A 22,602-nucleotide genomic window follows, 5' to 3' on the forward strand; every position below is an offset into this window, starting at 1 on the left:
GCCAAATAGCTGGGCCGAAGGCCCACCCTTGCCAGGTCTGAGGAGGTGTCACAATTGTGCGAACTTCCTCTGGCAGCTCGCTCCTCGTGTCCCCACCCCTGAGCTCACACCCTGACCCAGACCGCAGCCTGTGGAGCTCCTGGCTTGGCCTTTCTTGAGATGTGACCAATCAGGGCCTCTGTGAGCCAGCTGGAGGAAGGTCCCGTCGGAGTCCTCTGTACACCACCCCACCGCGGTCCCCCTCGGCTTGAGCACGGTTAACATCAGACTCTCAAAAAAGTGACTAGGTCCACCTACAGATGGGGTGACGCTGCTGTTCCAAGGGGCTGTTCTTCTGGGCCCGGGGCTTTCCTGGATGAGTGGCTGGCGATGGATGTGATTTGGGAGCCCCTTAGGATCCAGGGATGGCAAAAGGCTGAGCCTGCTCTGAGCAACCAGCTGGGCCACCCCCCAAGGTCTTGCTCATGCCCCTACCCCCCACTCTGGGGCTGAGTTCTCTCCTGAGCCACTCTACCTTCAGCTGCTCAGTGGGCCTGGCCCTCCTTTGCCCATTGGCCTAATGTGAGTTGCTTCTCATGAGTTTTCTTCTCATGAACTCATTGCCTCCCAAAGCCTGCGGGGGTAGGGATGGGATGGGGAGGTGTGTGTCTAATGACTGTTGGATCAACAGAGGCCAAGGTTCACAGTAGGAGACAAATACTCCTATGGCAGGTCCTGGTGTCCACTACAAAGTAGGCGTGTCCTGAAAAGAGCATCTTCTGAGCCCCAGCCCATAGCACAATTCTCCCTTCTTCCTGGGATAAGCCAATCCAAATGATGTTCTTTATAGAAAATGCCTTGTGCTGACCCATTCTCCATTCTGGGGGCAGTGGGATGGTGTCAGGTGCACCTTCCAGGGTAAAGCACCCCTCGGGGGCACTGGGGGTGCTTCCTGGTACAAGCCAGGTCCTTCAGTGAGGGTCGCATGTCCTTCTTCCTCAGTGGACCTGCCTGCTCCACAGAGGCTGCTGGCCCGTCTCCTGGTGAGTGGCTTACCTGGGTTGTTCCCTGGCCTGGCTGAGGTCCTAATTCCCAGAGCTTTCAGAGGGAGAGGGGAGCTGGATGCTTTCAGGACAGAGCTTTCCAGGTCCCTGTCTGGTGAGGACCTGCTCCGAGATTCCTCTGCTTGGCCTTTGAGCATCCTCAAAGCATCCCCAGGTTACCGCCAATGGCCTCCATGCCCCCGGGGGTGGACTCAGTCCTGCACCTATGTGTCCTTTTCCTTGTGTTGACCCTGGATGCTAATCCATGCTTCGAGGAAGCCCGGGATGTGGAGGGAGCCCATGGTCTTGCCTCTCATCTCCTTTCCTCCCTGCGGCATCCTCTATGGGGAATGCTCTCTGGCTCTGGAGATCCTCAGAGCTCTGTTTGAAAACAGCCCACCTTGTCCGACTCACCCCTTTGCAAGTGTAGGCGACGAGGCCCCAAGTCGGGTAGCAAGGTGCCCAGGGCTGTCCAGCCTGATGTAGGGCCCCACTAGAGTCTGGGTGTCCTCCAGGTACTGATGTCATCCCCCTACAAGGGGGAGGGCCGTGGGATAGCCATGCTCAACCTCCTGAGGACCCTGAGCCAGAGCATCGCACCCTCCATGGCTGATGCGTGGGAGCAGGAGATCCCGCTGCTGGTCAAGTACCTGGAAGGTGAGGTGCGAACCCCCCTGTGAGTGTACATGTTGGGGTACTAATCACGTGGCCTGAACAACAGGAGCCGTGGCTCGAGGTGGACCGACTTAGCCTGTTTTGGTCCTTGGGAAGGTGGGGAGGGAAATGCAGCATGTGGTGGGCCCATCCATGGAGGGTCTCGCAGGCCCGGCCAAGAAGACTGACCCAGAAGAGAGCAGCAGAAGAAAGTAGCATGTGTGGCCCTTCCTTCTGCAGAACACACTGAGTTTACTTGGAATCAGAAGACCTGGGAGGACAAGCTAATTCAGGTAAAGAGGTGATCCAGCTTGCTGATGCCGGGATGGGGAGAAAGGGATGGATGGGTGGAGGGGTGTTTGATGGGGCTGGCACGTGGGGAGTTTAGGAGCCCCTAAAGGACACGTTCTGCTTCTGTCAGAGAAGTCTTGGGGAGTACCAAGCATGTCCACAGCTATAGGTATCTATCAGCTGGGGACAACAGAAGGCCTTCCACTGTAGGAAACCAAGTGCCCAGGAGAGCAACACAGGGGTGACAACCCTCCCACCAGCCCCCAAGCCAGAGCTGTTTGCCAGACCCACAGGCTCTTAGAACGTTGGCGCTGGATTGGGGCTTTATGGGTCAAGTGATCTAGAGACTGGGGAAGGGGGCTGGAGAGGAGGGGTTACCACTCAAGGTTACCCATCCCCCCTGGAGCACCACCCACCGAAGTCTTCTGCCTCCCCAGTTTCTGAGAAACTCCCTCAAGAAGACTCGGGGTTCCAACTGGAGCCTTCGCCTGAGCAAAGAGCTGAACAACCAGATCGAGAGCTTTGACAGCCCATCCCTGGAGAAGGTTTGTCCCCACAGAGGCAGGGCAGCTCAGACAATGAGGGGACTCCAGGGATGGCAGAGTGGAGTCATGCTGTGTGTGAGACCAGCAGCACCCGTGGCTCTTTACAGGGACCTGGGAGGATAAGTGGGTGGTCTAGACCAGCGATGTTCAGTTTTTTATTTTGTTTTGTTTTTCCTTAAGAACTTGCTTTGTTGAAGGTGGGGATCTCTCCTCTAGCCGCCAGCTTCCCCATCCTTCCCACTTCACTCTCCGCCTGAAGTGGTCTCATAGCAGAGTCCAACAGGCAAGGACTGAGCTATCTGAACAGGTGTTGGTAAATAGTGAAAAGAGTGAGGATGACACTGAACCACAGGAGGATGAAGGGATCACCGGGTTCTACCCCAGCAGTGAAGATGATAAGGCCTGGACTCGGGGGGTAGGGAGAGTGGGCAAGCTGGGGTTTGGAGCTTTACTCCCAGCTGTCCTCACCCCCACCTGACAGATTGCTGGATATACTTTCTTACACCTGACTCATCCAGATACTGGCCAATGACCACATGTGTATATTTCACTGTAAAAAAAGTCTTTACAAAACTATAAACATTGTCGAAAGAAATCAGAGAAGATCGCAATCAATGGAAAGCATCCCATGTTCATGGATTGGAAACTGATATAGTTAAGATGGCAACACTCCTCAAATTTATCTGTAGATTCAACACGACCACTGTCATGATCCTAGCTGCACTTTTTGTGTGTGTGCAAAGATGAATAAGCTGACCCTAAAATTCATACGGAAATGCAAGGGGCCCAGAAAGGTCCCTTTATAACTATGGTGAAGAACGAATAAAATTGGAGAACTCATACTTTGCAATTTCAAGACTTCTTACACACAACTGCAGTAAACAAGACAGCATGGTACTGGTATGAGGATAGATATATTGATCAATAGAATAGAATTGAGAATCCAGAAATAAACATCACATTTACTGTCAATTGATTTTTTTTTTTGAGGAAGATTAGCCCTGAGCTAACTGTTGCCAATCCTCCTCTTTTTACTGAGGAAGACTTGCCCTGAGCTAACATCCATGCCCGTCTTCCTCTACTTTATATGTGGGATGCCTACCACAGCATGGCTTGCCAGGCAGTGCCATGTCCACCCCTGGGATCCAAAACAGCGAACCCCGGGCCACCGAAGCAGAATGTGCGCACTTAACCGCTGCACCACCAGGCTGGCCCTACTGTCAATTGATTTTTGACAAAGGCACCAGGACAATTCAATGGTGAAATAATAGTCTTTTTAACAAATGGCACTGGGACAACTTCACATCCACCTCCTGCAAAAGAATGAAGTTGGACCCCTTCCTCACACCATACACAAAAGTTAACTCAAAATGGTTTATAGATCTAAATATAAAAGCTAAAACTATAAAACTCTTAGAGGAAAACATAGGCATAAATCTTTGTGACCTTGGCTTGGGCAAAGCCTTCTTAGTTATGACACCAAAAGCACAAATGTTGAAAGAAAAAATAGATGAATTAAACATCATCCCACTAAAAATTCTTACGCTGAAAATAGTACCATCAAGAAAATGAAAAAACAACCCACAGAATGAGAGAAAATATTTTCAAATCAAGACCCTAAGAAGGGACTTGTGTCTAGAGTATATAAAGAACTCATTACTCAATAATAAAAAGACAAACAGGCCAGTTAAAAAATGGGCAAAGGATCTGAATAGACACTTCTTCCAAGAAGATATACAGATGGTGATTAAGTACATGAAAAAATAATCAAGATCATTACCATTAGGGAAATGCAAATCAAAACCACAACGAGACACTATTCCACACCCACAAGGATGGCTATAATCAAAAAGACAGATAAAAACAAGTGTTGGTTAGAATGTGGAGAAATTTGAACACTCCTATATTGCTGGTGTGAATGCAAAATGGTGCATCTGCATTGAAAAACAGTTTGGCATTTCCTTGAAATGTTAACTACAGAATTACCAAATGACCCAGCAATCCCACTCCTAGATACATACACAGAAATAGAAACATACGTCCACACAAAAACCTGTGCATAAATGTTCATAGCAATATTATTCCTATAGTCAAAAAGTGGAAAGAATCCAAATGTCCGTCAATGGATGAATGGATGGACAGAATGTGGTATGTCCATACAATGGAATATTATTCAGCCACAAAAAGAAATGATTTACCGATACATGGTACAAAAAGATTACCCTTGAAAACATTATGCTAAGTGAAAGAAGCCAGATGCAAAGGCACACAAAGGACCATGTATTATATGACTCTGTTTATCTGAAATGTCCAGAATAGGCAGATCCATAGAGACAGAAAGTAGATTAGTGGCTGCCAGGGGCTGGGGAGAGTGTGGAGTGACTGCCAGTGGGTATGGAGTTTCTTTTTGGGCTGATGAAAATGTTCTAAACTTAGATTGTGATGATGGTTGCACAACTCTGTGAACATACCATTGAATTTGTAAACTTTGAATGAGTTAATTTTAAGGTATGTGAATAATGTCTCCTTAAAGATGTTTCAAAGAAAGTTTTTACAGATGTCAACTAAAAAATGCATTTGTTCAGCTATATACCCTTCACAGGTGAACATGTAAAATATCAAATAGCAAAGTCTATCTTCCCAATGTCTTCTACAGCTAAACGCTCTGGATTCACAGGTATAAGGACCTTACCAGGTGTCAGTTTAAAGCCAGATGCCCATTTGAAAGAAAGTTGTACACAGTATTTAATAAGCAAATACATGTATTTCAGCTGTATCACAATAACTCACTTAGCTTAAGGAAAGTAAATAAATACATAGGGTTTTACTGGCTCAGATAACTTTATTTTTCTAATTTTTTTTTTCCTTAAAGATTGGCACCTGGGCTAACAACTGTTGCCAATCTTCCTTTTTTTTTTCTGCTTTATCTCCCCAATCTCCCCCTGTACACAGTTGTATATCCTAGTTGCACGTCCTTCTGTTGTGGGATGTGGGACGCCGCCTCAACGTGCCCTGACAGGTGGTGCCATGTCCACACCCAGGATCCGAACCCTGGGCCGCTGCAGTGGAGTGCCCGAACTTAACCACTCGGCCACGGAGCCGGCCCACGGCTCAGATAACTTTAAAGGGCACAACTGGATACAGCAGCTTAAGGAACTTAATCAGGACCCTCAATGTCTTCATCGCTCAGACTGGCATCCTCCAGGTGGAAGCAAGTTAGCTACCAGGAGCTTCCAAACTTATAAACACAAGTAGAAAGAGCCAGTCTTCTCCCAAAATTAATATGCAGAAATCATTATCTTCCTATATACAAATAAAACAAAAATACAACAGACTGAAAAAAGATCCTATCCCAAGTAGCAACGCAATGTAAAATATATAATCAAATAAAATACTGAACACATGCAATATGTGGAACCAGCGTGAAGAGCCCCAAATTACAAGGAAAGGTAGAGAAGCTCAAAGAAAGCCTGATAAAATAGACATATCTCTTGTTCTCGCATAGCAAGTCTCAATGTTGCAAAGGTGTCTATTTTTCTCACATTAGTCTGCCATGTCATTTACTCCCAGTCAAATTCTCAAAAGGAGCTTTTGTGGAAATTTGGCAATTTCATGGAATTTGACAAGATTACTTCCAAGTCCATCTGAATGAGAGAATGTCAGAGACTAGCTAAGAACATATTGAAAATGAAGCACGTTCAGGAAGGATTTGTTCTCCCAGAACAGATCAAGGATGTAAGTGTGCAAAATAAAATTCAACCGTGGGACAACTAAAAGACTATAGTGATGAATGTTTTTAGAACCTTAACATGGAACCGGTCTTCACATGCACAAAAAGAAACCAAGAAAGACAAAGGAAAAGAAAGAAACTATTCTATGAATATGAAAAATTTTCTGTGTGACAAAACAAAGTCATGGTGAATAAAATCAAAAAGTAAATGGGACATTGGGGAAATACCCCACCGAGAGTGATCCACTAGCTGAGCCTTCTGATATGCGATTGCTAAGAAATGAGCCCCAGACTGCGCTTGATTTTAAATCCTGGTTCTACGTCATCCTGCTTGCTTTCTCGTCTCTAAATACAATAATCGCATTTACCTTCCAGAGTTGTCGTGCAGATTAAATGAGATAATATGGTTCTTCTTGTTATTTTTCTGAATATACATACAAAATTCTTACAAAGAAAAGATAAAATAGGAGAAATAACCCAACAGAAGATGGGAAAAGAATATAAGCAATTTAAAGATGGATTATAAGTATAAAGATGATCAAAAGGGCAAATAATAAAAAAAGAAATCAAAAGGCGAATGTTCCACCTCTCACTGATAATGTCCCGTGTCGGAGAGAGTGTGAGGCAATAGGTGCTCTTAGATTTGTTGGTGGGAGTATAAATTGGTTCAACTTATATAAGAGAGACTTTTGACCCCCATTATTTACAACATGGTCCAAGCACCAAGAATAACCCCGAGTCCAATCGCCCAGGATAACCTGAACATTTATTTTAAAGAATATACAAAACACATAGATGTCTGTACATTTTTTGTAATCTGGAGGAATATGTCCTCATGGCAGCGACCCCTGGAGGGTGGAGTAGGGAGGCCTGAATCTCCCTTTGTCCCTCTGCCTCTCCAGGGCTTTCTCTACCGGGCCCTGGGCTTCACCTTGGCTACAGGCCTGGAGGCCAGCAAGGTGGAGGTGCTGCTGTTGGAGCTGCTGTACAAGACGGACTACGGCAACGACTTCGACCGGGAGGTGAGGGCGCCCCGCAGGCCCTCCTATCCTCCAGACCCCTCTGGACTCTCAGGGGATGTGGGCATGTGCATGCATGTATGTGTGTGTTGCATGCATGTGTTTGTACCTGTGTGTGCATGCATGCATGCATGTGCATGGGTGCGTGGGTGTGTATGCAATCGCACATGTGTGTGTGTCTCTATGTATGGAGGGGCTCCTCCTCTGCCCACTGCCCTCACCCGGCTGCCTGGGTCTCCTGCAGGGCGTGATTCTGTGCTTTGGCCTGTGTGCCCGGGGCCAGGTGAAGACGGTACTGAACGTGCTCCATGACTTCGAGGAGAGGATCCAGGAGTCGGAGCAGTCCTGGCAGATTGGCGCTTGGAGAGTAAGGCACCCTCGCCCCCAAGTAAGGCCTCCAGGGGCCTCTTAGAACAGTGCCCTCAGCACCCGATCCAGGTTCTTACTGGGTCGCAATAGGAAGCTCCCCTCTGTGTCTGCCATCGCCAAAGCGACTGAGATCTGGAGCCCTGCTCAACAGAACCTTTGCTCTTGGATGATCTCAAGAACATAGGGTGGGCCTTTTCAGCACCCAGACATTACAAAGGAGTCCCAGCCCCTTGCTCCTCATGGTGGGCTCCTCAGAGCAGCAATGGGGGCTCCCCTGGGAGCTGGCTGGGAATGCAGAGTTCCAGGCCTCACCCAGACCCCCGGATCTCAAGAAGCTGCGCAGGTATCGCTCAGCAGGTGCTTTCCACGTGTTGGGAGCTCCGCCTGAGTGGGTCAGTGGTGCTAGAATGGAGGGGCTATAAGCTCACTGTGGTATAGAGGAGAACACTGAAGCTTGTCCATAGACGTGCAGCTGGCTAGTCACGGCGAAGCCTGGAGTCAGACCCAGGCAGCCGATTGCACGTCTCTGAGGCTGCCTCTCTCTGCCGCAGGCTGGCTGAGCCCCCAGTGGGCAACCATCTGGAGTCACTGATGCCCCAGGCTTTTGCCTTGACCTTGCACCCTTGCCCTGTGTGTCTGGTAGTTTGGATGGAGAGAATCCAGAGTGTCTCGGGCTCCTCACCAGCCTCTCCACAAAGCAGGAACTGAGACCTGGATTCCTACTCAATGCCTGGCAGGGTGTGGGCACCCCTGACCCCCTTCCATGGTGGGTTTGGTGGCCTCCAACACCTCCTCCCAGGAGATCAGGACTGAGGCTGTCTGTTCCCCTCTGTGTCCCCAGCGTCACAAGAGCCCCGGGCCCAGAAGGGGTGCCTGGCAGGGGAAGGTATGAAGGAGCACACAGGCAGCCTCTGTTTAGATGTGTCCACATGACCCACCTGCTCACAGCTAATGGGTGGTCCTGGCCCTGGTCTGACTTGTTCACCACTGTACGTCCAGTGCCTGGGACGTAGTAGGTGGTCAGTAAAGATGTGCTGAATGAATGAATAAATGAGTGAACATTTCAGGCACCCAGAAAACCAGCACCTTCAGCTGACTCAACGGCTCCTTTGGTCATGTGACCAGAGACTATCCCTGTGCAGCCGGGGTGGCCCTTGTTCCCTCTCAGAGGGACAAGATGAGCAGAGCTCCCTCCCCTAGTGGGTCTTTTTTTCTCGTTGGCCCCACAGAAGGACCATCCCTGGAGGCGGGAGACAGTGAAGAGCGCCCTCATGGTGATGTACAGCTGTGTGGCCTCGCACTGCCACCCCCAGATGCTCCTCACCCACGTGGACAACCCCATCACCTCTAAGATCATTCACCACTACTCCAGCAGCTGCCAGGTAACCCTCGGCCACCACAGACCCACAGCCAGTGCTCCGGGGATGCCCTCCTTGAACAGGCTGGCAGAGAATCACCCTGCATCATTATCTGGGGACCCCCGTCTGCACCCTGGACAAACCCAGGAGTCCTACCTGACTCCCAGCATTTGGGAAACCCATTGCCCCAGTCTGTGCTGCTCTCTGCTCCAGGGGATGGTGGGGGGCAGCCCCTCCCCCGAGTGCTGGGCAGGGTGAGCTGGGGTCCCCAGAAGTCACAGGATGAGCTGCCCCTCTTCCCAGCCTCTCTTTCTCCCCCACCCCAGACACCTGTCCCAAGCTTTTTCATAAACGACAGGAAGTGGGGTTGTCTTCAAAAAGATGCAAAGGGACTTGCTACTTTCTTGGAATGGTGAGGAGGAACAAACACAGAGAATAAAGCAAAATCAATGTTTTTTAAATTGTGGTAAAGGATACATAACATAGTATTTGCCATCATAACCATTTTTAAGCGCACAGTTCAGTGGCATTACGTACATTCACATTGTTGTGCAACCATTACCACCATCCATCGCCAGAACTCTTTATCTTGTGAAACTGGAACTGTGTCTCCATTAAACACCAACTCCCCATCTCCCCCTCTCCCCCCCACCCCTGGCACCCACCACGCTACTTTCTGTCTCTATGCATTTCACTACTCCAGGTGCTTCATATGACTGGAATCGTACAGTATTTGTCCTTTTGCGTCTGGCTTATTTCACTCAGCATAGTGTCCTCAAGGTTCATCCATGTCATAAAAGCAAAAATAATTTTATCTCAATAACTTATTCTGTCTCTCTGGCGACACACTGGGCTGGGTGCCCCTGGTCAGTGAAGGTGCCCACTGACCAGCATTGATGACCTCGGGCACAATCTGGGGGACTTGGGGGGAGGCAGTGTCTTCCTCAGTTCACTAGAGCACCGTCTGGAACCTGGCCTGCGTCCCTGCCGTGGGGCAGATGCTCCGTCAGGTAGCTGAAGGACAGAATGAGGCTGGCTGTCTCTCAGAGCACCCTTGACATTGACTCTTCTTTGGAGCAGAGGAAGCAGCATCCTTCAGGAGGCTGTAGGGTCCGGGACTGAGGGCTGGGGCTCGGAGTCTCAGGGCTCACTCACAACGTGCCCCTTCCTTTCCCTCGTCTTGGTCTGGGACAGGACATCTGCCTCAAAATGGCCTTCATGAAGAGTGTGGTGCAGGTCACCAACGCCATCAAAAACATCAAAGACCTGGAGGACTTTCAATTTGCCCAGAAGACGACTCTTACCGCCATGATAATGGTAAGCTGGGTGGGGCGCTTCCTCCATCCTGGGCAGTTTGGGGTCTAACTCTGCTGACTGGTTTCTCTCTGGTCAGAGGTTTTCAGACTTCCTGATGGCCTCTGAGGGACAAGGGGGGCTGCAGAGGCCTCCAGAGTCCCTCCCTGTCTCAGTTCTGCTTTTATCCAACTGTAGGAGTTCAGAGTGTGATATTCTTGCATCTGATAAAGGGTTTCATGGCCTCGAAAAAGTCTGGAAACCAGGGCCGGAACCCCAGCCCTCCTGGGCCCTGTGGTGCCCCCAAGGTGGCTGGTTCAGGGCCAGGAGAGAGAGGTCCACTGGGTCAGCCAGCTACAGCCCCAGCGTTTCTCCGTGGGAGGGGCTTAGAGGGTAGGGAGCTGCTGCAGGCAGGACTTAAAGCTACATTTGCACAGACCTTTGGTAAGATCTAGCAAATGTCAACTGCCCAAAGGCAAGAAGCCACGACAGGCCCTGATGGAGTTTGCGGGACAGCCACTGGCCCTCGTCCCCAGACCTCCCCACTCCCTTACAATACCTTGGCCCCTGGAAACCACTCCAGCTGCATCGGAGGCAATTCTGCAGGGAAGAGAGTTGTGGGTGGAACAGGAGGCCCCGAGAAAGAAGCCAACATTCCTTTGGCTGCCACACTGGGCCAGGAGCTACGTGCATGTAATTTCATGCCAACCTGGCCCCACCCTGTGAAACAGGCCACTGAGTTCTAGTTTTACACACAAGGGCTCAGGCCAGGGAAGCCGGTTGCCCAAGGACACACAGAAAGTCAGTGGCAGACTTGAGCAAGAAGCACGGGCTCATTTAGATCCCCACTCCTTCCGCCAGATTTTGCCACGTCCCCTAAAATGTCAAAGGCCGAGCGATCCTAAAAAGAAGGAAAGCATATGGGGTGTTCATACAATGTCAGGTCTTCCTGGCACTAACCCTGGGAAGTGCTGCCACCGTCACAGTCACTGAGTCAAAGGTCCCCTCTCCTGCCTGGCCCGGGACACTGGGTGGCCTGGCAGCTCACTGTCCATCATGCCGGGCAGGTGATCATGAAGGCAGAACCAGCCGACAACCTGGTTTCTCCGGTGCGGACGATGGCGATGGATGCCTTCCTGCACCTGAGGTGAGCTGGGCCCCTGCCTGGGCCCCAGATGCCTTCCCTGGGTAGAGGTGACATCTGAGACACCCCTCAGTGCTCCCTGGGAGGGTTGTACCTCCTTTGCCCTCCCTGCCTCTGTAGCGGGGGTCTTGGGTGGCAGCTCCCTGGGGCAAAGGGCCATCCTAGAAGGTGGGTGTCCACTTCTACCAGTTCTTTTCCATGATTCTCAGCAATGTTTCAAATTGGGCTCTTCTCCTTGCACTGGGAGGTAAGTGGCAGGCAGGTGCACTATTCTTCAGTTCATTGGGGAATGTTTTGAACAAGAAATCACAGAGTGACACAGAATAGCATAGCAGGGAGATGGTATCCTTCAAGTTGGGTGGGCCCAGTCAATGAACTTATTTACTGATATGACATGGATACAGTTAATACAGAGCAATATAGTACCTGAGGCTCACCTTCCTGGAACTGGCCACCCACCAGTGGGGAGGAGGAAGAGGTTATGTATTTGTAAAGTTAGTATTTGAAGTGGCTGGGTTGTTTCTAGGATTTCTTCTCCTGTTGGGGAAGATTCATTATTTAGGCTCATAGCAGAGCTCTTGCTTTACGAGGCAGCACATAGGCAGATTTTAAATAAAATTCACAAACACCCATCCTTTCAGGCACTTGGACATAGGAGGAGCACACACCCAAAGAATCATAGGTCAGAGCAGGGTGCTTGTAGGTGAACGACAACAAAATCTAAGACCAAAGAAACGGCGCTACTAGCAAGACGCGATTCAGTTGCTGTAACAGGCCATCCGAAGGAGCTGGTGTCTGACTTTTGAGCAGAGCTTAAACAAGATAACGGGATTTGGGTAGGAGCTTGAGGGCTCCTGGTAGGGTGAAATCCAGGACCCCTTTGAAGGGGCAGGAGTTTAAAGTTACAGAGGGATGGTGGCTGCCAATTCTGGAGGCACAATAGAACCCACGGGGGAATTTAACAATATTGACACCCTGGCTCCACCCCAGAACTTTCAATAAGGAGCCCTGGAGCTCAGATAGGGCCCTCAAGGCCCTCGAAAAGCTCTCCAGGTGATTCTAATATGCAACTGGGCTTGAGAACTATTGATGAAGGGGATAGAAAGAACATGAGCTAGCATGCCTTAAGCAGTTAGGCACCACCCTGGAGGGTTTATTAAAACACAGATGGCTGGGCCCCACCCCTAGAGGATACGATTCAGTAGCTCTGAGGCGGGGCCACAGAATTTGCATTTCTAATAAGATCAAGGTGATGCTGACACTGCTGGTCCGGGTATTACCCTTTGAAAAGTCCTGGGCTAGGACCAGCCTGGGAGGGCAGCGTCCATGGTGTGGTCACGGAGAAGCAAGTAGGAGAGGTGGCCTTGGACCCCTGACTCTCCCCCTCAATCACAGACGCAGTCACTGGACACTCCTGCCTGGGTGCAGCCTGGGGAAGGATGCGTGCCTGACCACTCGACCAGGGATGCTGGCCTTTCCCCGTTCTGTGCCATGCTTCTGCACTCCAGACTGGGCAGGGGGGTGGCAGGGCCTCGACTCCCCACTGACCACTCCTCTTGTCACTGCTTCTTTCCCCAGCAAACTGAGGCCTTTCTACTCTACAGAGGAAAACAGTGAGCTGATGGATATCAGTATCCATTCTGTAATTTCTCTCCAAGCCCCAGGAGAGGACAACGAGTCCCTTAAGGTAGGTCCCTCTGGGCCACCTCATCTTCTGGGTCAGAACTTGGCAGTTTACATTAACAGGGGGCGGTGCCAAGAGTCCACCTTCCTCAACCACCTATGAGTGGCTAGAAGCGGCAAAGTATAGCAGGCTCTGTTAGTAAGTGTAAGGTAATGATGGCTGTCGCAACAAATACACCCTGAAATCTCCATGGTTTAACAAGATGAAAGCTAATTTCTTACTCAAATAAACTCCAATGGCCAGTGGGGGTGGGGATGGAGCTGCTTCACACAGTTATTCAGGAGCACAGCAATCTTTAATGCGGGGCTCCTGATGTCCCTGTGGATACCCAGGCTAGAGAAGAAGAGAAAGAGTATGGAGGATTTATGAGTCACTTTGCCCATCTTCCATTGGCCAGAACTCAGACTCCACCCACATGCAAGGTGTGCTGGGAAATGTAGTCCCTGACTGGATGGCTGTCTCCCTCCTTATGGAAAGGAGGACAAATCTTTTGTGGGCAGGTAGCCATCCCTGCCTCAAGGGCCTGACCCTGGGTGAGAAGTCAGGAGAACTGAACTCTAAGAGTTCAGTTTCCTCCTTTGTAAAATGGGTTCCCCTTAAGAGACTGTCTAGTACGTCATAGGGGAAGATAGCTGTGAAGAACTCAGTGGGAGCAGAAGTAAAGGGGTGATTATCAGACCATCGGTGTGGACCCCCACAGAGTCCTGGTGGGTGGCTGTGTGCGCCTCCTCATTGCTGCCCGGCACTCCCCTCTCTTGGCTGTAGACCCTGTATGCGAATGCCCTGTGTGCCCTGGAGCAGCTGATGGAGGGGATCATGCAGAGGCAGCTGGACCCCAAGGGGCTGCAGGAGATGGTGCACGTGAGTTTCCTGGTGGAGGGCCAGGAGCCAGGGATGGCCACCCCTCCCAGAACACTGGCCTGAGTGCCAGATTCTCTGTAGGAAACAGGGGGATGTGTTAAAAATTGTTTTGGTAATTTGATTTTGATAAAATTTCAAATTTGCTTAAAAGTTGCACGAATAGTACAAAGAACTCCTGTATACCCTTCACCCAGATTCACAATTCTTAATATTTTGCCACATTTTCTTTTTCTCTCTTCTTTTTCTTTCTCTCATTACACTCACACACAATCTTTTGAATCATGGAGAGTTAGTTGCAGACATCAAGAATAAGAATATTCTCTTCTATAACAGCAATACAATGATCAAAATCAGGAAATTTAATGTTGATGCAATGCTATATTCTAATCTGTGGTCTGTATCCAAGTTTCACTAATTGTCCCAATAATGTACTTTATAGCTATTTTTCCCTAGACCCAAGATCCATCTGGCTTGTGCATTGCATTTAATTGTCTTGTCTCTTTAATCTCCTTCAATCTGGAACCTTTGCTTAGCCTGTCTGTGTGTTTCACAGCCTCGGCATTTTTGAAGGGTAATTGTAGATTTCTTTTTTTAAAATTAGATTGTTTGCTTTCTTAAGTTTTCAGAGTTTTTATGCATTCTGAGTACAAGTCCTTTACCCGATATGTGGTTTGCCAATATTATCTCCCAGTCTATGACTTGTCTTTTCATTAATTTTATAGTGTCTTTTGAAGAGCAGAAGTTTTTAATTTTGATGAAGTCTAATTTATCATTTTTTTCTTTTATGGATCATGCTTTGGTGTCATATCTAAGAAATCTTTGCCTAACCTAAGGCCACAAAATTTTTCTTCTAGTTTTCCTTCTAGAATTTCGTAGTTTTGGGTTTTATGATTAAGTCTATAATATATTTTGAGTTAAGTTTTGTAAATGGTATGAGGTATGGATCCAGTAAAACATTTATTTAATTTTTATTTTTTTGCACACGAATAGGACTTGGTCTGTCACCATTTGTTGGAAAGACTCTCTCTTCTCCATTGAATCACCTTTGTGTCTTTGTCAAAAATCAATTGGCCATATATGTGTGCGTCTATTTCTGGACACTTATCTGCTCCATTTAAGTCTTTGTTTATCTTTACACCAATGTCATCCTGTCTTGATTCCTGTAACCTTACAATAAGTCTTGAAATCAGGAGCAGAAAGTATGAGTCTACCAACTTTGCTCTTCGCCGCTACATCCCACAAATAACAATATGTTGTATTCTAATTTTATTTCGGTTCAAAATACATTTTAATTTCTCTTTCGATTTCTTCTTTGATCTATGGGTTATCTAGAAATTTCTAAATATTTGAGTATTTTCCAGAGATCTTTCTGGTTTTGATTCTTAATGTAACTCCATTGTAGTCTGAGGACATACTTTCTATAATCTGAATCCTTTTAAATCGACCGAGACTCATTTTGTTGCCTAGGTGTGGTCTATCTTGGTGAATGTTCTGTGTGCACTTGGAAAGCATTCTGCTGTGTTGGGGGGAGTGTTGCTGATAATCAATTAGGCCAAGCTGCTTGGTAGTGTTTCTCAAGTTTTCTGTATCTTTCCTGATTTTCTGTCTTCCTGTTCTATCAGTTACCAAGAAAGAGGTACAGAAATCTCTATCGTTGTGGATTTCTTTATTTTTCTTTTCAGTTCTGTCCATTTCTGCTCTGTGTTATTAAGCTCCATTATTAGAGGCATGAACATTCAGTCCCTGGAGTGCAGAGCGGGCTGTGCTCATGGCCCTTTCACCTGCAGGCAAACATTTGGAGCAAGGCCAAACACATCAGCCGAGCGCCATCTTGGTGAGGATGCTGGGGGCACTCTCTCTCTTGCCCACAGCCTCATCTCCCTAGTAGATGTGCCTGGAAAGAAAACCAGAAGTTGCTAGAGCCACCCAGAAGCATTGAAAGTCAGACCCTGAGGGGGAAAGATGAGGATGGCAATAGCAGCCCAAGAAAGGGCTGGCCTTGGGATTTTAAGTTCCCTTCTGTGTTCTGGGCTCTACCCATAGCTCCTGGAAAAGTGGATCTTGTCGGAGAAAGAATGGGAGCGGGAGAAGGCCATGAACCTCCATCTCTGTCTCATGCGGGTCTACGTCCAGAGCATCGGTGTCTGCGTGAGTGCAGGAGCACCCAGCCCCCCAGCCCGCCGCTCTGACATCCACCGAGAAACCCCTGTCTCTCTCTGTGAGAAGAGGGAGAATTTTGAAATCAAGTTGTGTCCCCTGAAGAGTCCCTTGGGAAGATGCTGCCTCATTTGGGAATGCCAAAGGAGACCCCGCGAGGAGCTGGCACTGGGGCTCTGGGTGGGGATGACAGCGAAGATGGGGCCATGGCTTGGCGTGGACCAAGGCTTTGTGGGGCCTGAGGCTCACACAGTGGTGAGGGCCCTCTTTAACAAAAAGGATACACAGTGATGAATCCCACATTGGTTAGGAAAGTGAACATTTACTCAGAATGAGAAAATAAATCACTGCAAAATTACAAATTTTACAAAGTCCCACAAACATCAAGAAACCTAGAAAAGCGATGAGGTGTTTTTGTTGATGAACCATCTGACATGGCCCGATGAGCCCTCTCTTCCTACATCTGTCGGCCTCATGCTCTTTGCCTGGTCTTCAGGGACGGTGTTGGCAGGAGGATGACGGTGTCCCGCGGCTGGGATGTGGGGATGGGCCTTGGGTCTCAGGGCTGGTGCAAGGTGAGAACAGGGCAGGCGGGACCCCATTGGGGACACAGGCCAACAAAGCAAGGCCGGGGCCAATCCTGGTGCTAAGTAACATTTGAGGCCGGACGTTGCCCAGTGCATCACCTGGATTCTCTGTTGCAATTCTCATGACATTCCCTGAAAGAGGAGGCGCCATTATGATCTCCAATTTACAGACGAGGAATACGAGGGTCGAGGCTAACTATCCCATCCAGATCACACAGCCAGTGAGCCCAGAAGTCCAGATTTGAACCCAGGGCTCAGTTACAGGAACCAGACAGGTGCACGGACATAGAACCCGGGCCTGTGGTCAGAGGGACGTGTTCTGGGCAGGACTGCTCAGGTCCTGGCTGCTCCGCCTCCAGGGGCCCAGGTGGGGCTCAGCAGGCGGATGGTGGCGTCCTCCCCCTTCCCAGACAGAGAATGTGTTTTCAGAGGGGGGATTTGCCCTCTCCCACTGCCTGTTACACTGCTCTTGGGCAGCACTGTGTGTGCGTGTGCACCAGGTCCACACAGAGGGTGCGAGCTTTGAAGTCTCCTTCCCTCAGATCCCCCTGAAGCTGGGGCAGTTTGGCACGCTGGTGGGACTCATCGCCCCGTGCACCTGTGACTCCCACAGGAGAACCCGAATGACCTCAATGGATGTCCTGTCCAGCCTGCTGGATCTTCACGGTAGGGGGAAGGCAGGACATCAGGACCAGCCTCTCCAGGCCGGGAGGGAGGGCTGACAGCAGGGGCATCCTAGGGGGGAGCACGGCCTCTCTGAGGTGGTGTGGAGTGGGCGCAGAGATCACCGATAGGCCATGGAAGTTTCTAGAAGGAGAGGCTCATTTGTTCCGTGAATCTTGCTAAGGGCATGTGTCAGGCACTGAGGGGCCCCACTGGGGCAAGCTCAGCTTGCAGATACAAAGGACAGCGCAGAACTGGCCAGAGATGAGCTTGGAGAGCATGCAGGGTGGTGACCTTCAGAGGTAGAGAGTTTGCCTATGGCTTGGTGCCTGGTGGCTGGCGGCTGGTGGCTGGTGGAGCATCGGTCACAGGACGGTCTCCAGGAGAGCAGACATCTGAGTGGCATGTAGAGGTGGCGTGGGGAGAGGGAGCAATAAGAGCAAAGGCAAGAAGGGATGGGATGTCCGGACGCTAGAGGGTGACTCAGCCCGCGGAGCCAGGGTGCCCAGAAAGCCAGGGCCAGAGACAGCCACGACGTGGCCTGTGTCTGGGCCCTGGGTCCTTGCTGAACGTGTCTGAAATTGTACCCCAACAGCAAGCCAGACCTGCCACTCATGGGGCGCCTCCACGGAGCGGGAGCTTGCCAAGTGTAAGGACGATCTCCAGGGCTTGGACGACGAAAGGATTCTCAGCGTGTCCTCCAGAATTGCCAAGGTGACAAGTGGGAAGGTTGTGCGGGCTGCTGGGCTGGTCTCGGGCACCTGGGCCATCTCTGTGGGGGGGACCTTGCTCAGTCTGGCCACAAAGCCCCCATCCTCCTCTGGGGGTCGCAGCTCCCATTGCCTTTGGTCCAGCTCATGTCATCTCTATTTAAATGGCCTTCGATATGTAAGGTCTGCTCTGAGATGCCTGGCACACAGTAGGTACTTAACAGTGTCTAGCTGTTTTTTCTCCATCCCTATCACGTGCCCCACTGCGGGGGAAGGGGACACCAGAGAGAATGCACACAAGGCCCTGCCCACAGGTGTTGGCACACAGGCCCATGGATGGCACACTGATGCCTGGAAATGCCCAGAGCCGCCCAAACTCTCGGGGCTGCAGAGGGGCGAGGTCACTTCTGTGTCAGGGGGCAGAGGCGGCTCCCTGCAGCAGGGGGCTTGTGAACCAGCAGGATGAGGTCGGAGGGCGTCAGGGCTCAGGGCACATCCTGGGGGAAGGCTGCAGGGCAATAGAGATGGGATGGGGAGAGCTTAGAATGAGGCTTCCTGTGCAGGGTGGGGGCAGGCGATGAGGTGGGAGGGAGGTTGAGGGGCGCATCCCAAGGGCCTTGGAAATCCAGGCTGAGCCCCAGTGGCTTTGAGGTAGAGGAGTGACATCCTGAGGAGGCCCATGATTGGGACAGTGAGAGGCTGGGCTGTGCAGGGAGGCGTGGAGGCCGTGGCAGCGGTTTGAGGGAGGATGGGGGCCAGGGCAGGGGCTGTGATGCTGGGCAGAGGAGGAGGTGATGTCAGCAGTGACAGGCGGGGGCGGGGGAGTTGGCATGGGACTCGGCCGTCAGACCCCAGGACTGGCCTGCTCTGGTCCTAGGTGGCGTGCATGCAGTTTAATTGTGACGAGGTAGTCTCGCTCGTCCAGAAGCTCTGCGAGAACATCGGGGCCCTGGACCTCCAGCACGACAAGGCCTCGGTCACCTGGATAGGCACCTTCCTCCAGATGAGGGTCAAGGAGCTGGAGGACAAGGTGGCAGAGCTGCGGCCGGGCCACCTGGGGCCTGGGGTTGCCTGGTGCACCCAGACTGGAGGGTCGGGCAAGGGCCCAGCTGTGCTCACTGGGAATGCCTCCCCAAATCCCTGGTTGTAAAGAGGAGGCAGAAGTAGAGTTCTAGAACAAGAAAGAAACGTGTTGAAGGTGGGCTGGTCAGAAACTGGACGTGGACTGGAGGCCCGAGGCTCGCTCTCCCAGAGTGCACTGCCTCCCACGCTGAAAACCTGATGAATCCAAGAAGAAACCAAAGGATGCACTGGAAGGGGTGCTGGTGGTTTAACCCACCCATTGTCCAGCTGGGCAAGAGTCCTTGGAGGAGGGGTGTGCAGTGGGTTGAGGGCAGGAGGCCCCTGGGGGCCCGGCTGTCCTGGTGATGCCCCAACCCCTCCCCAGGTGGCCGAGATCCTGGGCGCCATCCTGGTGCACCTGCCTGTGGTGGACCACCTGGAGGTGCGGCGCCTCCTCATCGAGGGCATCCTCCTGCTGGCGCACTACCACCAGGAGACCGTCCTCACGTCACTCCTGAGGCAGCCTCTGCCGATGGAGAGGTGGGTGCCCTGGGCGGGCGGCCAAGGTCTCCTGTGCAACCCGGACTGTGCCTGACTTGCCACCAGTGATGCGTCCCAGGAGACCGGGGCCTTGAGTCGTGCCTTGCCCGACCCTGGGCTGGGTCACACCCTCTCCCTGCAGCGCCTGGGAGGTACAGCCTCTGGGGAGTTGTGGTCCTGGAGCCCCAGTGTTACAGCTCGGCCATATTGAGCTGGAATCTGGATCCCATAGCCTCGCACGTGTCCTGGTGGTACCTTGTGGGCCTCACCAGGCGGCCTTTTCCTTCCCTGTGGAGGACAGAACTCCGGGCGCCCTCTGACTTTGGGCTTCTCCAGGATAAACCACAGGATGTGGCCCCCAAGGCCTCCGGAGCAGGCCTCCGGAGAAGCTCCACTCTGTCCTTCCTTTCCAAATGTGGCCCTGAGAGGGGAAGCAACTGGCCCAGGTGGCCAAGGGATGAAATGGCAGAGTCTCAAGCCCCTCAGGTGGCCTCATGGTAAAGCAGTACCACCCCATCCTTCTCAGTGTTACCTTCACAAATGGTGTGAGGCCCTCTGTCACAGTGTCGCACAGGCAGCTGGCAGGATCTCACCCAATTTGGGGAGTGTTGGGATGGTATTAGAATTCGTGGGGGAAGGGCCCAGAAAGAGGCGGGCAGTGGTCCCCAGAGCAGCTGAGACCAAAGAGCAAAGGGAAACCTGGAGATGTTGGTGGAGGGAGACGTGGCAGATGTCATGAAAGATTCTGGGAACAGAGAAGAGAGAGTTTCGAACACAGGCCTCAGATCAAGAAGGTCAAGGGCCGCCCTGTGTGAATTGCAGGCCTGGCTCCACCAGCTGTGGAGCTGCTTCTTGTGAGGGCAGTCCCGCCACAGGCCCAGGTGGGAGAGCAGTGCAGATGGCTTGGTTTAACGAGGGTCAGCAGCTCTCGGAGCGGAGCTGGTGTGGGGATCCCTGCTAGGCTGGCGTTCTCGGTGGCCACCTCATACCAGGTGTCGCAGTGTCGGTGAGCTATCACCGTGTCGGTCAGCTATCACTGTGTCAGTCAGCTATTGCTGTGTAACAAATTGCCACCAACTTGGAAGGTTAGAACAGCACCCATTTGTCATCTCACAGTTTCTGTGGTCCGGAGCCTGGGTGCGGCTGAGCTGGCCCCTCTGCTCAGGGTCTTACAGGCTGTGCCAAGGTGTCGGCTGGGCTGCATTCACCTCTGGAACCCAGGTCTTTCTTCAAGCTCACGTGGATTTTTCTTGCCATTGTGGGACTGAGGCCCTGCTTTCCTGTTTCCTTGTTTCTGCCATTTCGTCCCCCCTCCATGGCTTCTTTACGAGAAGTTGTGGCTGATGAGCACGCTGTGCCCACCCCTCCATTCAGTTCCTACCACCAGGCCCCCTGCCGTGTCTCCTTCCCCCAGACTCAGCTCCCTGCACTCGGCTTGGGCTTGGGGATCGGGAGGCTGCTTCAGAGAGTGATCTGGCAGGTTGCCTGGCCTCTGCAAGCCTCATTGCCTCTTCTGTGGAATACAAAGATGGAAACATCTTCCCCAGAGAGATGTGTTGGGAGGAGTAGGTGGTATAATATCAGCCAGCTGCCCAGGACCAGCCTGACACAAATTGGGTACCTGGAGGCTGTTACTGGACATGCCCGTAACGTCATCAAACAGTAGGCTGGATGGGGACTTCCAAGGTCACGCAGACCGAGAGCCTGGGCCTCCCAGGGGGCTGTGGCTTTCCCTTCAGTACTGTGAGCAGAGGGAGGAGGCTGAGGGTGGAGGCAGGGACTTGGGTTCCGGTTGTGCAACCTGTTCTGACTTATTCCGCCTCCCTGAGATTCAGGCTCCAGAGGCCAACCCCTACTCAGGGGGCTGCCTGGAGGTCCAAAGGGGCTCTTACCTGCCAGGGCATATGGCAGGAGACCCACAGTCCTTGTTCCCTCTCTTTGGCTAGCCACCTGACAGAGGTGTGGCTGGCTGTGGCAGAGAACATGCCCTTTGCCCGGATGATGCTCCGTGGGTTGATGGGCAGGCTTCAGTCACGGTTCACCCCCGGGGCCAACGCCGCCTCCAAGGCTGACATCTGGCGCCTGGCTGCGGTGGACCCTCTGATGGTGAGTCACAGGGTCAGGCCCCGGGGCCCCTCAGGGGGCTCAGAGTGGGAGCCCTGAGGCCTCTGGCCCTTCTCTCTGCAGACCCTGTGCACCATCCACCTTCTCATTGAGAAGATGGACAAGGACGACAAGCTCCCAGACATCTTTCCGGACCTTGTCTACACCCTCCTGCTGCAGCTCAGCAGCAGCCAGGGGCCAGAGGCTGTGTCGCCCGTCCTGAAGACATGGAGACTCGTCTACTCAGGGACCCTCCCTGAGGAGATGAACCTGCAAAGGTGCTCTCACGGGAGGGGGGCATGGAGTGCAAGGCCATGGGCCTGGGCCAGATGCTGCCTCTTAAAAGTCACTAGACTCCAGGAGTTACCTCCACGGAGAGGCCCTCACCGTCCCCTCTTGGTGGGAGAGAAGTTTCCGGAAGATGATCTCACTCATGACCCTCCCTCAAACGTGTCCAGCACAGTGTGGTTCTCAGAGTTTGCGGAGCCACCGTCTCGCATCGTCGTCCCTTAGCCCCTTGGCTGGGCCCAGCCTAGGGACCCCCTGCGTCAGGGACCTGGGTGTAATGCTTACCCCTCTGAAGTGCAGTGGGTGCTCCCCACGGGGCAGCCGCGTCATGACGCAGTCCCACCTTCTTCAAGGGTCACGATCAAATCCATGCAGCTGTTGTTCCGGAGACTCAACAATGAGCAGCTGGTCCACACCCTGGAAGAGCAGGGCGTGTGGGTGCTCCTGGAGAGCAGCTCGACGTTCCTGCAAGGAGTGGGCCTGCTGGCCAGGTGGGTGCCAGGCCCCCTTGGGGGTGGGGCC

The 22,602-nt window shown here is 51.8% G+C and overlaps 1 protein-coding gene across 10 annotated transcripts in view; it reads left to right on the forward strand.

Annotated features, from left to right (window-relative positions):
* MROH2A (maestro heat like repeat family member 2A) overlaps positions 1–22,602 on the forward strand; it is a 44,157-nt gene that overhangs the window by 14,978 nt on the left and 6,577 nt on the right. For 7 of the 10 annotated variants that reach the window (XM_001499448.7, XM_023642621.2, XM_023642623.2 and 4 more), the window contains 19 exons: positions 982–1,022; positions 1,538–1,679; positions 1,917–1,969; positions 2,405–2,512; positions 7,145–7,264; positions 7,506–7,628; positions 8,860–9,012; positions 10,183–10,305; positions 11,349–11,428; positions 13,004–13,112; positions 13,875–13,970; positions 16,014–16,118; positions 17,257–17,380; positions 17,973–18,091; positions 18,965–19,117; positions 19,535–19,689; positions 21,636–21,795; positions 21,877–22,070; positions 22,434–22,571. In XM_001499448.7, coding sequence (XP_001499498.4) covers positions 982–1,022; positions 1,538–1,679; positions 1,917–1,969; positions 2,405–2,512; positions 7,145–7,264; positions 7,506–7,628; positions 8,860–9,012; positions 10,183–10,305; positions 11,349–11,428; positions 13,004–13,112; positions 13,875–13,970; positions 16,014–16,118; positions 17,257–17,380; positions 17,973–18,091; positions 18,965–19,117; positions 19,535–19,689; positions 21,636–21,795; positions 21,877–22,070; positions 22,434–22,571 — 2,296 coding nt within the window. The remainder of the gene's footprint in view (positions 1–981; positions 1,023–1,537; positions 1,680–1,916; positions 1,970–2,404; positions 2,513–7,144; positions 7,265–7,505; positions 7,629–8,859; positions 9,013–10,182; positions 10,306–11,348; positions 11,429–13,003; positions 13,113–13,874; positions 13,971–16,013; positions 16,119–17,256; positions 17,381–17,972; positions 18,092–18,964; positions 19,118–19,534; positions 19,690–21,635; positions 21,796–21,876; positions 22,071–22,433; positions 22,572–22,602) is intronic. The other 3 variants (XM_023642622.2, XM_070269543.1, XM_070269540.1) reach the window with 1 other exon arrangement.

This window comes from Equus caballus, chromosome 6 (assembly GCF_041296265.1).
Source record: "Equus caballus isolate H_3958 breed thoroughbred chromosome 6, TB-T2T, whole genome shotgun sequence".
In the NCBI taxonomy this organism is placed as follows: domain Eukaryota; kingdom Metazoa; phylum Chordata; class Mammalia; order Perissodactyla; family Equidae; genus Equus; species Equus caballus.